Source organism: Ovis canadensis, chromosome 21 (genome assembly GCF_042477335.2).
Source record: "Ovis canadensis isolate MfBH-ARS-UI-01 breed Bighorn chromosome 21, ARS-UI_OviCan_v2, whole genome shotgun sequence".
Classification (NCBI taxonomy): Eukaryota; Metazoa; Chordata; class Mammalia; order Artiodactyla; family Bovidae; genus Ovis; species Ovis canadensis.
Window position 1 is genome coordinate 26,214,566 of NC_091265.1, and position 13,681 is coordinate 26,228,246.

Sequence of the window (13,681 nt, forward strand, 5' to 3'; positions counted from 1 at the left end):
ACCAGTCCATTCTGAAGGAGATCAGCCCTGGGATTTCTTTGGAAGGAATGATGATGAGGCTGAAGCTCCAGTACTTTGGCCACCTCATGCGAAGAGTTGACTCATTGGAAAAGACTCTGATGCTGGGAGGGATTGTGGGCAGGAGGAGAAGGGGACGACAGAGGATGAGATGGCTGGATGGCATCACTGACTCAATTAAATGTGAATCTGAGTGAACTCTGGGAGTTGGTGATGGACAGGGAGGCCTGGCGTGCTGCGATTCATGGGGTCACAAAGAGTCGGACACGACTGAGCGACTGAACTGAACTGATATACACTTCTTATTAGAATGTATATTGGACCCTGGGTTAGATATATTCCATTATTATTTTATATAACCCTTCTAATAATCCTGTAAACTGGGTATTATTCTCTCCACTTTATGGATGAGAAAACTGAAATTCACAGAGTCTAAGAAACTTATTCACAGAGCTAAAAAGTGACAGATTTAGCATTCTAAATGTGGATTCTAAAACAATGGATTCCTCATTGTTTTAAATGCTTTCTTCCACTGCCTTTCAGGATAAATAATTTAATGTTAGAATGAACTAACAACTCACTTCAAGTACCTGGCATCTAATAGTACTCAATAAATATTATTTTATTATGGACCTGGGAAATGCCTTCTTCCAGGGCCCTGTCTCCATTGATGCCGTAAAATAAGTTACAACAGTGACTCTCATATATAATAAATATTTAAATGTGGTCTGCTTTGAACAGTCAGAGCTTATATAACTCATCATAGTTAATTTATCCAGGTATCCAAATGATTAGAAAATATTTTCACATGGCATATTTAATCCTCTTATGTACTGGTTAGCACCTCTGCTAACCCAGGCAAATGCCTGCTTGGAGAGTCACAAGAGATTTTGGAAAACGTGATCATGACTCAGCATTGCCATCACTGTCTACTGAAAAACTCTCTCTCAGCATTGCCATCACTGTCTACTGAAAAACTCTCTCTCAGCATTCAGCATCCTTTGGAGAATGGGTCAGCAGCATTTTTCTCATTTGCAGAAGAGCTGAATGCATGATTTCCCAGCACGATGTCAATCTTACTAAGGATTTCTTCAGACACTAGTTAGGCCAAGTCATTTTAAACATCTTTGACACCTGAGAAAATACTAATAAAAGGAAGCAAGTACGAAGATAAGCCCAGGAAGGGATAAAGTTGAATATTGAGGAATTAAGCACAAAATTTAATGACAAATGGTAATGCTGACCTTGAGTGGGTTTATCATCTGTAGTAGATATCTTGAATGAGCAGGATGTAGTACTAGAAATCTTATTTGGGCTCTCTGTTGTTACTTTAAAACTTCTTAAATCAGAGTAGAGTTGATGAATGATATTGTGTATTATATGTGTACAATACAGTCACTCACAATTTTTAAAGCTTATACTCTGCTTACTGTTTGTATATAACGTTATCTATATTTTCTGTATTGTACAATATATCCTTGTAGCTCATTTTATACAAAATTGTTTATTTAAAGCTTCTTAGTGTCAGTGATCCCTACTTTGGTCTCTTGTTGAAAACTCAAGCAGCCTATGACTTTCCAGGTACTTGCAAAGAATTAAAAGCCCTACAGTCACTTAAAATCACAAATTCAGCCTCAATTAAGTAATTTAAATTGTCCAGTCTCAAATATTAATTAGAACTCTGAACACTTTTCTTGATTAAATATTCTCTTTTTCTTACTATGGGGTCTTCAGATAGAGTGTCTGCTTTGAGGTAATGCTATAGGTAGGGCTAGGTGTTTTTTTTTTCTTCTTTCTCATTTGCTAGTTGGTTATTGATCCCTCCAGGTTTGAAGCATGGTAGGGAAATTTTAAAAAAGGAGAACAGAAAGTTATTACACTGGGATTGTCATATTTTTTGCTCTCTGAGCCTGACATCATCATAATCATAATAATAACAAAAAGAAAATAGCTGAAGCATATGTAATGTTGATTATGTCTAGAAATAATTCTAGGCACTTGTATTAATTCTTTTAATCTTCATAACTGAGACAAAGAGAGTTTAGCAATAGACCCTGGGTCATCACTGTTGTGGGTCTTAGGGAGTTTCTCTTTCTGGGCCTGCCTAAATTTCCTGTGGGTTTACCCAGGTGGTTTACTGGTAAAGAATCTGCCCACCAATGCCAAGAGACACAGGTTTTGTCCCTGGGGCAGGAAGATCCCCTAGAGAAGGAAATGATGACCCACGCCAGTATTCCTGAGTGGGAAATTCCATGGACAGAGGAGCTTGGCAAGCTGTAGTTCATAGGTGACAGAGTTACACATCTTTATGGCATATTAGGAAACTAATTGGATGAAAATCTATTTCTTTAAGTACAATTATTTATATACATATGTATATACACAAACGTGTATGTATGGATGAATGTATACATACACCTTATATAGCTCTATAAAATCAATGATTTGAAGGTATACTAAGAGTTGTCTTTTTCCCCCAATTTTTTGAAATTTATATAAATATATTGAAGCATATATTACTCAGTTCAGTCACTCAGGTGTGTCCGACTCTTTGTGACCCCATGAATCACAGCATGCCAGGCCTCCCTGTCCATCACCACCTCCTGGAGTTCACCCAAACTCATGTGCATCGAGTCAGTGATGCCATCCAGCCATCTCATCCTCTGTCGTCCCCTTCTCCTCCTGCCCCCAATCCCTCCCAGCATCAGGGTCTTTTCCAGTGAGTCAGCTCTTCGCATGAGGTGGCCAAAGAATTGGAGTTTCAGCCTCAGCATCAGTCCTTTCAAAAACACCCGGGACTGGTCTCCTTTAGGATGGACTTGTTGAATCTCCTTGCAGTCCAAGGGACTCTCAAGAGTCTGCTCCAACACCACAGTTCAAAAGCATCAATTCTTTAGCGCTCAACTTTCTTCACAGTCCAACTCTCACATCCATACATGACCACTGCAAAAACCATGAACAGATGGACCTTTGTTGGCAAAGTAATATCTCTGTTTTTGAATATGCTATCTAGGTTGGTTATAACTTTCCTTCCAAGGAGTAAGCATCTTTTAATTTTATGGCTGCAGTCACCATCTGCAGTGATTTTGGAGCCCCAAAAATAAGGTCTGCCACTGTTTCCACTGTTTCCCCATCTATTTCCCATGAAGTGATGGGACCAGATGCCGTGATCTTCGTTTTCTGAATGTTGAGCTGGAAGCCAACTTTTTCACTCTCCACTTTCACTTTCATCAAGAGGCTTTTTAGTTCCTCTTCACTTTCTGCCATAAGGGTGGTGTCATCTGCATATCTGAGGTTACTGATATTTCTCCTGGCAATCTTGATTCCAGCTTGTGCTTCTTCCAGTCCAGCATTTCTCATGATGTACTCTGCATACAAGTTAAATAAGCAGGGTGACAATATACAGCCTTGATGTACTCCTTTTCCTATTTGGAACCAGTCTGTTGTTCCATGTCCAGTTCTAACTGTTGCCTCCTGACCTGCATACAGGTTTCTCAAGAGGCAGGTCAGGTGGTGTGATATTCCCATCTCTTTCAGAATTTTCCACAGTTTCTTGTGATCCACACAGTCAAAGGCTTTGGCATAGTCAATAAAGCAGAAATATATGTTTTTCTGGAACTCTCTTGCTTTTTCCATGATCCAGCAGATGTTGGCAATTTGATCTCTGGTTCCTCTGCCTTTCCTATAGCCAGCTTGTACATCTGGAAGTTCACGGTTCACATATTGCTGAAGCCTGGCTTGGACAAATTTGAGCATTCCTTTACTAGCGTGTGAGATGAGTGCAATTGTGCGTAGTTTGAGCATTCTTTGGCATTGCCTTTCTTTGGGATTGGAATGAAAATGGACCTTTTCTAGTCCTGTGGCCACTGCTGAGTTTTCCAAATTTGCTGGCATATTGAGTGCAGTACTTTCACAGCCTTATGTTTTAGGATTTGAAATAGCTCCACTGGAATTCCATCACCTCCACGTTCATGGCATACCTTTCTCTGGAAGGCCCTCTACTCCTCCTTTCACTCCTAAAATCTTCACTAGAAAACTGAAGTATCTTCTCTATAAAGCCATACCTGACTCAGCCATTCACAGTTCAAGAGTCTAGCTTTTGGCCTCAGTTTCTCTGCACCATTTTTCAGGGTCCTTGCTCATCCCTTACTCCTGACCCTAAAAATGAATGAGATGGATCTTTTTCATCTGTTCATGTCACATTTTATTTATATCATATGGTATACCATATACCAGCTTTCATGTTGCTTTATAATTTCATGTTTATTATTGGCCCTTTTCCTTGGATCAAGAACTTCTCTAGAGATAGACTGAGTCTTGATATATCCTTATTTCTAAATAATACAATAGCTAACTTATTAATGAATGTTTGTTGACTAAATCAATAAATGAATGAGTAGACCTAGTTTTTAATCCTGTTTTAAAAGTAACATGTTGCATTATATCTCCTAAAATATTGGGTGCATTTAAGAGAGGATTTAAATTTTAGTATTTCTAAATTTTGTTATCTCTATATATACCAAGCATGTATGAGAAATGAGTGGCTGAATAAATAAGTGAAGAATATGTATATAATACTATTATATGATGCTTCTGAACACAGGAAAAAGTTCTATGATTATGAGAATCATTTTATTAAGAACAGAACAGCAGAGGTTTTTAGTTTTTTTCTCTCCTTTTAGAAGAGCATGCTGTTTTGAATGAAGCATTTAGGTCAAAATTTTATTTGGATATATCAATTCTTATTCTACCACACACAAACTTGTTCTGAGGATTAAATGACTAAAATGTCACTTTGTTATTGTTGTTTAGTTGCTCAGTTGTGTCCAACTCTTTTTGCGACCCAGTGGACTGTTGCCAATGGGCTTTTCTATCCATGGGATTTCCCAGGCAAGAATACTGGAGTGGGTTGCCATTTGGTTCTCCAGGGGATCTTCCTGACCCAGGGACTGGACCTTCATTGGCAGGCGGATTCTTCACCACTGAGGAAGCCCATACAGGCACTTCAGTTCAGTTCAGTGGCTCAGTCATGTCCGTCTCTTCGTGACCCCATGAACTGCAGCACGCTAGTCCTCCCTGTCCATCACCAGCTCCCGGAGTCCACCCAAACTCATGTGCACTGAGTCAGTGATGCCATCTAGCCATCTCATCCTCTGTTGTCCCCTTCTCCTCCTGCCCTCAGTCTTTCCCAGCATCAGGGTCTTTTCAAATGAGTCAGCTCTTTGCATCAGGTGGCCAAAGTATTGGAGTTTCAGCTTCAACATCAGTCCTTCCAGTGAACACCCAGGACTGATCTAAACTTAAAAATACTGTAACAAATGTAAGCCTCTGATACACAAAAAATTTCTACTCTCTCTGGGGATGGAATGGGTTGAGTAAAAAATCTTTATAGCGTTTTCTTGAAGTTCTTTGTGGTTACATATTTATATAATCAGTCTGAGATGTAATTGTCCAGCATATTTGGCTCATTTGCTCAGGATATTCTGGAATGAAATATGTGAAGATAATTAAAGTCAGAAAAAGACAACCAACGAAGATGAGAGAGCTGTAGACAGCATAGTATTTTAAAAAGACTGAAACTCAATGGATAGTTTTGTCTCTTAAGAAAACATGTTTTTTCGGAGTTAGCTTTTGAAATCCCTAAATTCTGGTCAAGTCATATATCAACAGTCTAGAGGCATAAATATCCAGTGTAGATGGATGAGAGGGAGACGGAAAAGTGAAAGCTGTCTTTAGGGTAATTTGTCACCAACTTCTACCTTAAACTCCAACTTGGGGAGATAGACTGGCCATTGAGGGAATTCTAATGTTTCCTCTTGATTTTTGACCTAAGAATTAACATGTACACTATCATGTAAGAAACGAAGTGCCAGTCTATGTTTGATACAGGATACAGGATGCTTGGAGCTGGTGCATGGGGATGATCCAGAGTGATGATATGGGGTGGGAGGTGGGAGGGGGATTCAGGATTGGGAGCTTGTATACACCCGTGGTGGATTCATGTCAATGTATGGCAAAACCAATACAGTATTGTAAAGTAAAATAAAGTAAAAATAAAAAAAAATAGAGAGGGATATATTTAAAAAATAAATAAAATAAAATGAGTACAGATCCTTTTTAAATAGAATGCATTAAATTTATGTATTAAAAAAATAGACTAGAGAGTGTCCTTTCACCTAGTATTTATACTGATTATTGCTGGCCTTCTAAAGGGCTGTGATGTGCTGTGCTTAGTCGCACAGTCGTGTCTGACTCTTTGTGACTGTAGCCCGCCAGGCTCCTCTGTCCCCAGGCTCCTTTGCCTGGGGATTCTCCAGGCAAGAATACTGGCATGGGTTGCCGTGCCCTCCTCCAGGGTATCTTCCCAACACAATTATCACACCCAGGTCTCCTGCATAGCAGGTGGATTCTTTACCTTCTGGGCCACCAGGGAAGCCCATAGCCAATAACCCCAAACTCTGTTTTGTTGCCCGCATTAAATATTAGAGAAAAAAATACTAAAGATGGAGAAGGAAAAATTCTAGGAAAAAGAGAATTTTTAACCTTGTTCTTCCCTAGCTGTGACAGTTCCCATGACCCATGTTAGATTCTGTCTTCTTTAGAAGTAGAGTAAAGGGGTAGGTAAAACCTGAGGTTGGGATTTTCAGCAAGGACACTGGGTGGAAAACTCTTGTGAGAGTGTTTGGTCCAGCAGCTCTTAACCTTTATTATCATGCAAACTCACAGAGAAGTAACCATATCCTGTGCTAACAGTGGATTAGGATGATAGGGATCCTCAACTGGAGAGTGTACCTCTTTGGAGGAGGAAACAGATTAGATTATTGGAAGGAATATAGGTGGCTGTGTTCTTCTCCGGTGGCTCAGCTGCAAAGAACTGCCTGCCTGCAACTCAGGAGACCAGGCTTTGATCCCTGGGTTGGGAAGATTCATGGAGAAGGGGATGGCAACCCACTCCAGTATTCTTGCCTGGAGAATCCCATGGACAGAGGAGCCTGGCAGGCTGCAGTCCATAGGGTCAGAAAGAGTCAGACATGCCTGGAGTGACTGAGCACGCATGTGGCACTCGCATGGGTAGATTAATGAGTGGGTCAGATAAAATCCTCTCAGTTTACAAGTGAGAAAAGTGAAGTTTGAAGTGTTAAAGCAACATTCTCAAAGTTCCACAAATAGATTCATGGAGACACTAATAAAATCTAAGATCCCAACTTCTATTCCAATCTTATTTTTTTCTAGTTACACACTATAGATTACAAAATAATATGTTTTCATAGCATCTGTCTTCAGTAGGCCTTTTTATGTTATCTGTCCCTGTGTGATCATATTGTTAATTTTTGTAATTAAAGCACTGATTAACAATATGATCACACACTGTGTGTGATCATATTGTTAATTTTCATGGTTAAAACACCAATGTGTGGTGGTTCAGTCGTTAAAGAAACCTGCAATCCAAGAGACCGAGGTTTGATCCCTAGGTCAGGAAGATCCCCTGGAGATCGGAATGGCAACCCATTCCAGTATTCTTGCCTGGAGAATTCCATGTACAGAGGAGCCTGGTGGACTACAGTAGCCCACGGGGTCGCAGAGAGTCTAACACTTTCACTTTCAAAACACCAATGGGAAGGCCGTAATACCTGAAACTCAGGTAATAGTGAGACAAGAAACTCAGAAAGAGTTCTATCTTTCTTTACTCCATGGTATATATCCATAGAAGTTTAGACACTCCTTATTTATGCCCCCCCATCACGTTTTATGTGTACTCATATTCCTACATCTAAGCACAGCTCACTTTTTAAATTAAATTTTGCCTCTTTACCATCTGCTCCATAAAAATATATATTATCTAGATATAAAAAGGGCTTATTAGTAGTACTATTACTACTAATAACTATTATGAATTACTACAAAAGACACATTCTTCACCACTAACATTATTTGGTATGACTTCTCATAATTAGAAATAATAGCATTTTAATAATGCTTTCAAATTTCAAAACGCTTATCTTTATATGTAGGTAAATTATATCTATCTGACTTATCCTATCAGAAAAGGAAAATAAAATTGTCCTTTTACTTTGCATGTCCTTTTTCATAAAGTCCTTGCAAATTGTGATAGTTATCGGAAGCAAATCTTTATCATCTGAGAGCGGTCCTATGAATTAGTACATGCTGAGTCACTCATCATGTCTGACTCTGTGAGCCCATTGACTGTAGCCTGCTGGGCTCCACTGTCCATGGAATTTTCCAGGCAAGAATACTGAAGTGGGTTAGCCATTTCATTCTTTAGGGGCTCTTCCCAACCCAGGGATTGAACCTGCATCTTCTGCACTGGCAGGCGTATTCTTTACCAGTGAGCCACCTGGGGAGCCCTGTGAATTAGGCAAGATACTAATTCTGTTTTACAGATGTGACTATCAGACTCACAGCACCTCCTGGCAGCAGGCACGCGGTAGAGTTTAGCTTGAAATTGTGGTCACCTGACACCAGTCCAGGGTACCTTAAATACCCTGTTGGTACTTTACGTCTTATTTTGATTTAAACAAGAATACTGAGCCTGGAGATTGATGATCTAAGTATTTTTATGGTGACTTTATCAATAATCACTCAAACAGCATTTCAGAGTTTAGTGATGCCTTAAAAATAAATCACCTAAATAAAGGTTGCTCTGAAAAGCTTACAAATCAGAAAGTAAGATTCTTAGCACAAGTACTGAATCCAATACTTTGTTCAAGTTAAATTAGACATGTTAGGATCATGGATAAGATGAAATCATGTTAGTTGATGACATGTCTTAAGCTCCATTAAACAGAAAATGAAAAATATGAGCTTCTCATAGAAGGAGCATGCATGGGCTGCAGAGTCAGTCAGATTTTTGCTGCCATCTCAGTTATGCTGCTTTCCTGTAGGATAACTTATAGATGAGTTTCTTACCCTCTGTGAGCCTCAGTTTTCTCTTCTGTCAAATGGGCATAGCAATACTTCTATCCATATTTGTTTTAGTAATGAGCGATAAAATACTGAATCCAGAATAATCTTTAGCATATTTAGTAGTTCAGTAAATCACATATGTGGTTTATATGATTATTGCTAATATTGTTAGTAATTTTTATGTGTTATACTTGAGTGTGCAATAAAATAAAAATAAAAGTTTTGTTATAATCATTTCCTCCCGCTTTAGCACTAATCAGAGCTCGTATTACAGGATGGAGCTGTATTGCTGGTTAAAAGAAAGCACTTCATTTTCTCTAAAAGGCCAATTAGCGTTGAATTTATAGGAGTTACAACAAAAGAATAGGTTAGCCTGAGACATTTCTTCTGTATCTCATAGTGAAATATCTCTTATATGAAAAGTACTGCCTGGCAAATGGTTTAGAATGTCAAATATCTGTGCTCCTGGTTTCAGTTCTTGGCACCTCAGTCTCTGATCTGACAAGAAAGGCCTCTAAAATCTATCCTGTCCAACTCTACTTTCTCTGGTTCTATGAACTGCCCTAGAGAGATCTTCACTACTAGTTCACAGTCTGGAAGGGGAGACAAGTAAACACATCTTTCTGTTACTTGGCTCAAGTGGTCTCACAGGAATACAGGATGTATCAGGGTCTTCAGGGAACCCAGAGGAGAAACCAGGTCTGCCTCTGGCTTTGGAGGCTTCTCAGATGGTTCCCACTGGGATCTGAAAGGCCAACTGCTGAGAAAGCCTGATTCCAAAACCCCAGGATTTAGAATAATACAACAAAGCAAAGAATAGTTTCTTGGGCCTTGATAAGAGTAGAAATAACATACCTCGTTTCTTTCAGCACTGCACCAAAAAATCATCCTCAAAGATTTCTCCTGTACTTGTAAATATGGCAATAAATACGTTGATGATAAACCTATCAATGGTCTATATTGCTGCACATAGTGTATAGAACATAATATCAGTTTTATTTATTTGCAGCAAAACCAAGGCAAGTGTCCAGCCCAGAATTGTTCGGTGGAAGGTCCTGCTTGGATGCCTGTTCACCACTGTACTGTAAGTGGCTTGGATTATTCTAAGAGTGGCCAGGTTAGGAGATAATTATTTTTGTATTTTGGAACAACCTTCATGGAATGTGCTGGAATACACTCTGAAATTCTAGACTTCAGCAGACCTTTTGAAAGGAGAAAGAATGTCTCCTCAGAAAGCTCTTCAGTATAAGAAACACCTGTGATTAAGGATTGCATGTATTTCTTTTTGGAGTGAAAGCAAATTGCAAAAGATTTGTCTAAATGGATTATTGATGGTTTACAATTGAATAGTCTTTGAAATGAATATATTTGCCCATTTATTTTTCTCAGTAGCTGCATGTTCATGAATACTTCATTTTAGATGCCTTAGAGAAAGATTCTTTCTCTTCTTCCATTCTTATGTTGACTGTTTAATAGTGATGAGTACACAGATTTGCAGTTTTCGACTCTTCGTGTTATAATAATAGACTCTGCATTTGTGTGAAGTCTTCCATCACAGAATTTTCAAGTGCCTTAGAAACAAACAGGTACTATGTCATTATTCCTGTGTAGCAAATGGAAGCCTTAAATGCCGAGGAACTAAGAACAGTGCACGAATTGTAAGTCTGGGAATAGATTCTGGACACCCTGACTGTCCTTTCGTGAACTCACTCTGCTAATCTGTGCTCTGAATAAGTGAAGAAAGTGACCGATTCATATGATTCTCTCTTATACATACATTGCCTAATAGAAAGCACAGTGGTTCCTCTGGGAACTGTGTGCTGTAACTGACAGTTTGCATGTCATGAAATAATTTGTGTGTGATGAGGACAAAAAGTTCAAAAGTTCCTTTTGAGACATTCCCCTTATTTGACCCACCTTACAGGCAGTGTAAAGTGATATGTGGAACTCTTTAATAAATACCCTCATCTTTTGTTGAGGTACAGGCTTCTGAAAGGCGCAGCTGCACTATCATAGCATGACTGATGACTGTGTTAAAAGGCAGTAGGTCTGGGGGAGCCTGCTTCTCACACAGATTGTGTGAGAAAATGGAAGCTTGTCTCTTTGTCTTTTGTTTATCTGTGGAAGATGAGATGGTGGGGTCACCTTTAGTGAAGGAGAGATGATGGTGGTAAATTTTGGAGGCATTTTTGCAGTGTGGAGGCAGCTGAGACTTGCTCGAGACTTGGAGAATAAAAATGTCACACTTTTGTGAGCAGATGGTCAGAAGGGAGTGTATGCTTAGGGACTCTGCTGATGCCAGAGAAAAGATGAGCTTTAATAATTCTATTTCTTCATCAATCACTGCTTTTATTGTTTCCCTGATGATATTATTTCACAGTTACTGATTTATATGTGTGTTTCTCCAAAGAAATCATGTATTCTTCAGGGTCCTAGTATACCTACATCTAGGTAAATTCCTGAGTTCATGGTAGGAGCTCTGTGAGTGTAGATTTAATAAATGCATCTTCAATCTGTTGATTTCCTCTTTATAATATAAGCTTCAGTAAATTTTTTGCAACCCTCATATTTCTTGCTGAAGAAGAATAAATATATATTTTACCTTCTTAGGTGGTTTCCATTTCTGACTTTCAGGTATCCTTTTATACTTTTTCCTTAAGAGTGTGTGTTTTGAGGAATTTTGTTTTCATACTAAACAAAATTTTGTCATTTGATTCAGCTGTGCCAGGCACTATGGCAATTGCTAAAGATGAAAAATAAGTAAGATAGTGATTGCATTTTATCAAACACATTCATGTATTCCAGTTAATAGCTGATCCTCCAGTATACTGATAATTCCAGCTCCAAATAAAATAAATTTGACATTCTAGTTATTTTGTATAGTCTTAAAACTGCAGGAAAATCCATTATTAGAACTCTGTGTCTTATGGTTTAACAAAACAGTTGAGCCTTCATTATTGCCTTGGAGTTGGACCATTGAGGATCTGAGAATCCCAGATTGTCTTCCTGCTGTAGGACACTAAAGATCAAATATGGAGATGACTACACTTAAGATCCTTCCTGAAGATCACAAGTGTGAAGGCCCAACATTGAAATCTGATGTTCAGTTCTATGGTTAGGTAAGGGCATCAAAAAGATGTTTCTTCTTGCTCCTGCTTTAGAATTGGGAGCTGCTGTTTACATAGATTTCCTTTGCCATTTACTTAAAAGTAATAGTGAGCTGGCCAAGAGGTTCATTTGGGTTTCTCCATATGATGTTACAGAAAAACTTTTTGGCCAACCCAATACATCTCCTACTGGGGCAGACACTTTCTGCAGGAATTCTGCAACCCATAATGATTCTACTTTCTCCGTTCAGTAACTCCTTTCTGCAAAGGTAGGCACCTCACGGCCGTGTTTGGGCTCTCTGAGTCTGTCCCGGGCCATGACTGACTGATCCAGAGCTAAATATTTGATTCTAGGTGAGCCAGTTGGATTCTGTTTCCTGGGTATTTGAAATCTGTACCAGAGAGATATGAAACTGATAGCCATCAATATTGAATCATATGAATGACAATAGTTTGGGAAACATCCTGTGAACCTCAGTTGCTAAAATTCCTTGTATTTGCCCTTTGAGGTTTTGCTTACTCAAATCTCTCTTTGATTTTGTGAAAAGGTCCCAATAATCTGCTGATAACCAGTAAGTTACTTTTTTCCATTAAGTTATATACATTTTTTTTTTTGATACCGTAAACTATTTTGTATTGGGCTATGACTGATTAACGATGTTGTGGTAGTTTCAGGTGAACAGCAAAGGGATTCAGCCATACATGGTTGGATGTCCATTCTCCCCCAAACCCGCCCCCCACCCCAGTCCAGGCTGGCACATAACATTGAACAGAGTTCCATGTTAGATTTTATTTTGTTTGTTTTGAGAAATTTATTGTTCTTTATTTGTAGCCAAAAAGTAAATAAAACTCCCTTAACTAATATCCGCTGGTCAGCAACATTTATGGAGCTCCCACTAGAGTTAAAGTTGATGTAATGAGTAGTAATCTCAGACAGAAAGAAGTACTCAGAATTGTGGGATTTTGATAATTTATAATAGTCCATCCATTTCAGTATTTGGTTATATACAATAGTTGGGTACATGAAAATGAGCAAGGAATAATTTGGTAATGACTTAATCTACATTCTAAAGTGAGAAGTATGGATAGTTAACTATACAGTAATAAAAAGCATCTTTACATAACAAAACTGTATAAGATATGTAAAGTAGTTCTGGTATTCATTTTCATTTTCTCATCTCTCAAGAAATAGAGAAAATCTTAGTCTCCTGTGTTTAAGAGAATGTCTTTTTAGTCTCAAATCCCCCATGGGCTGAAGCAGGTTATAAATAAATTAATACATATTTTCATTCATAATAAATAGATAGTTTCTGTTATCTTTGTGCATTTTAAAAATTCACTTGATTCTTTCCTACATTTCTATCCCTATTGCCTCGTTCTTTCTTGGTGTTTTGTTCTAGGATGATTGTATCCTTATAATTGGGCTTTATTACTTTTTTCAGAACAGTCCTGATCTTTGTGTGTTCATTTGCCCTCAGGTTCATTTCAAATGCAAAGCTTTTGTCACTGGTTTTTCCAAGAAAATTTATCCCTGCAAATTGCTTTGCAGATGCCTAACAACAGCTACCTATTGCCTCAAAAATGACTTCTATTACTTCTTGCTCATTCTCTTCTAGGAGGCTCTCTCTTTT

The 13,681-nt window shown here is 38.5% G+C and overlaps 1 protein-coding gene across 1 annotated transcript in view; it reads left to right on the forward strand.

Moving 5' to 3' along the window:
* Positions 1–13,681, forward strand: part of DLG2 (discs large MAGUK scaffold protein 2) — a 2,361,423-nt gene that overhangs the window by 503,846 nt on the left and 1,843,896 nt on the right. The window contains exon 5 of the mRNA XM_069564820.1: positions 9,953–10,060. Within this exon, the coding sequence (XP_069420921.1) occupies positions 9,953–10,060 (108 nt within the window). The remainder of the gene's footprint in view (positions 1–9,952; positions 10,061–13,681) is intronic.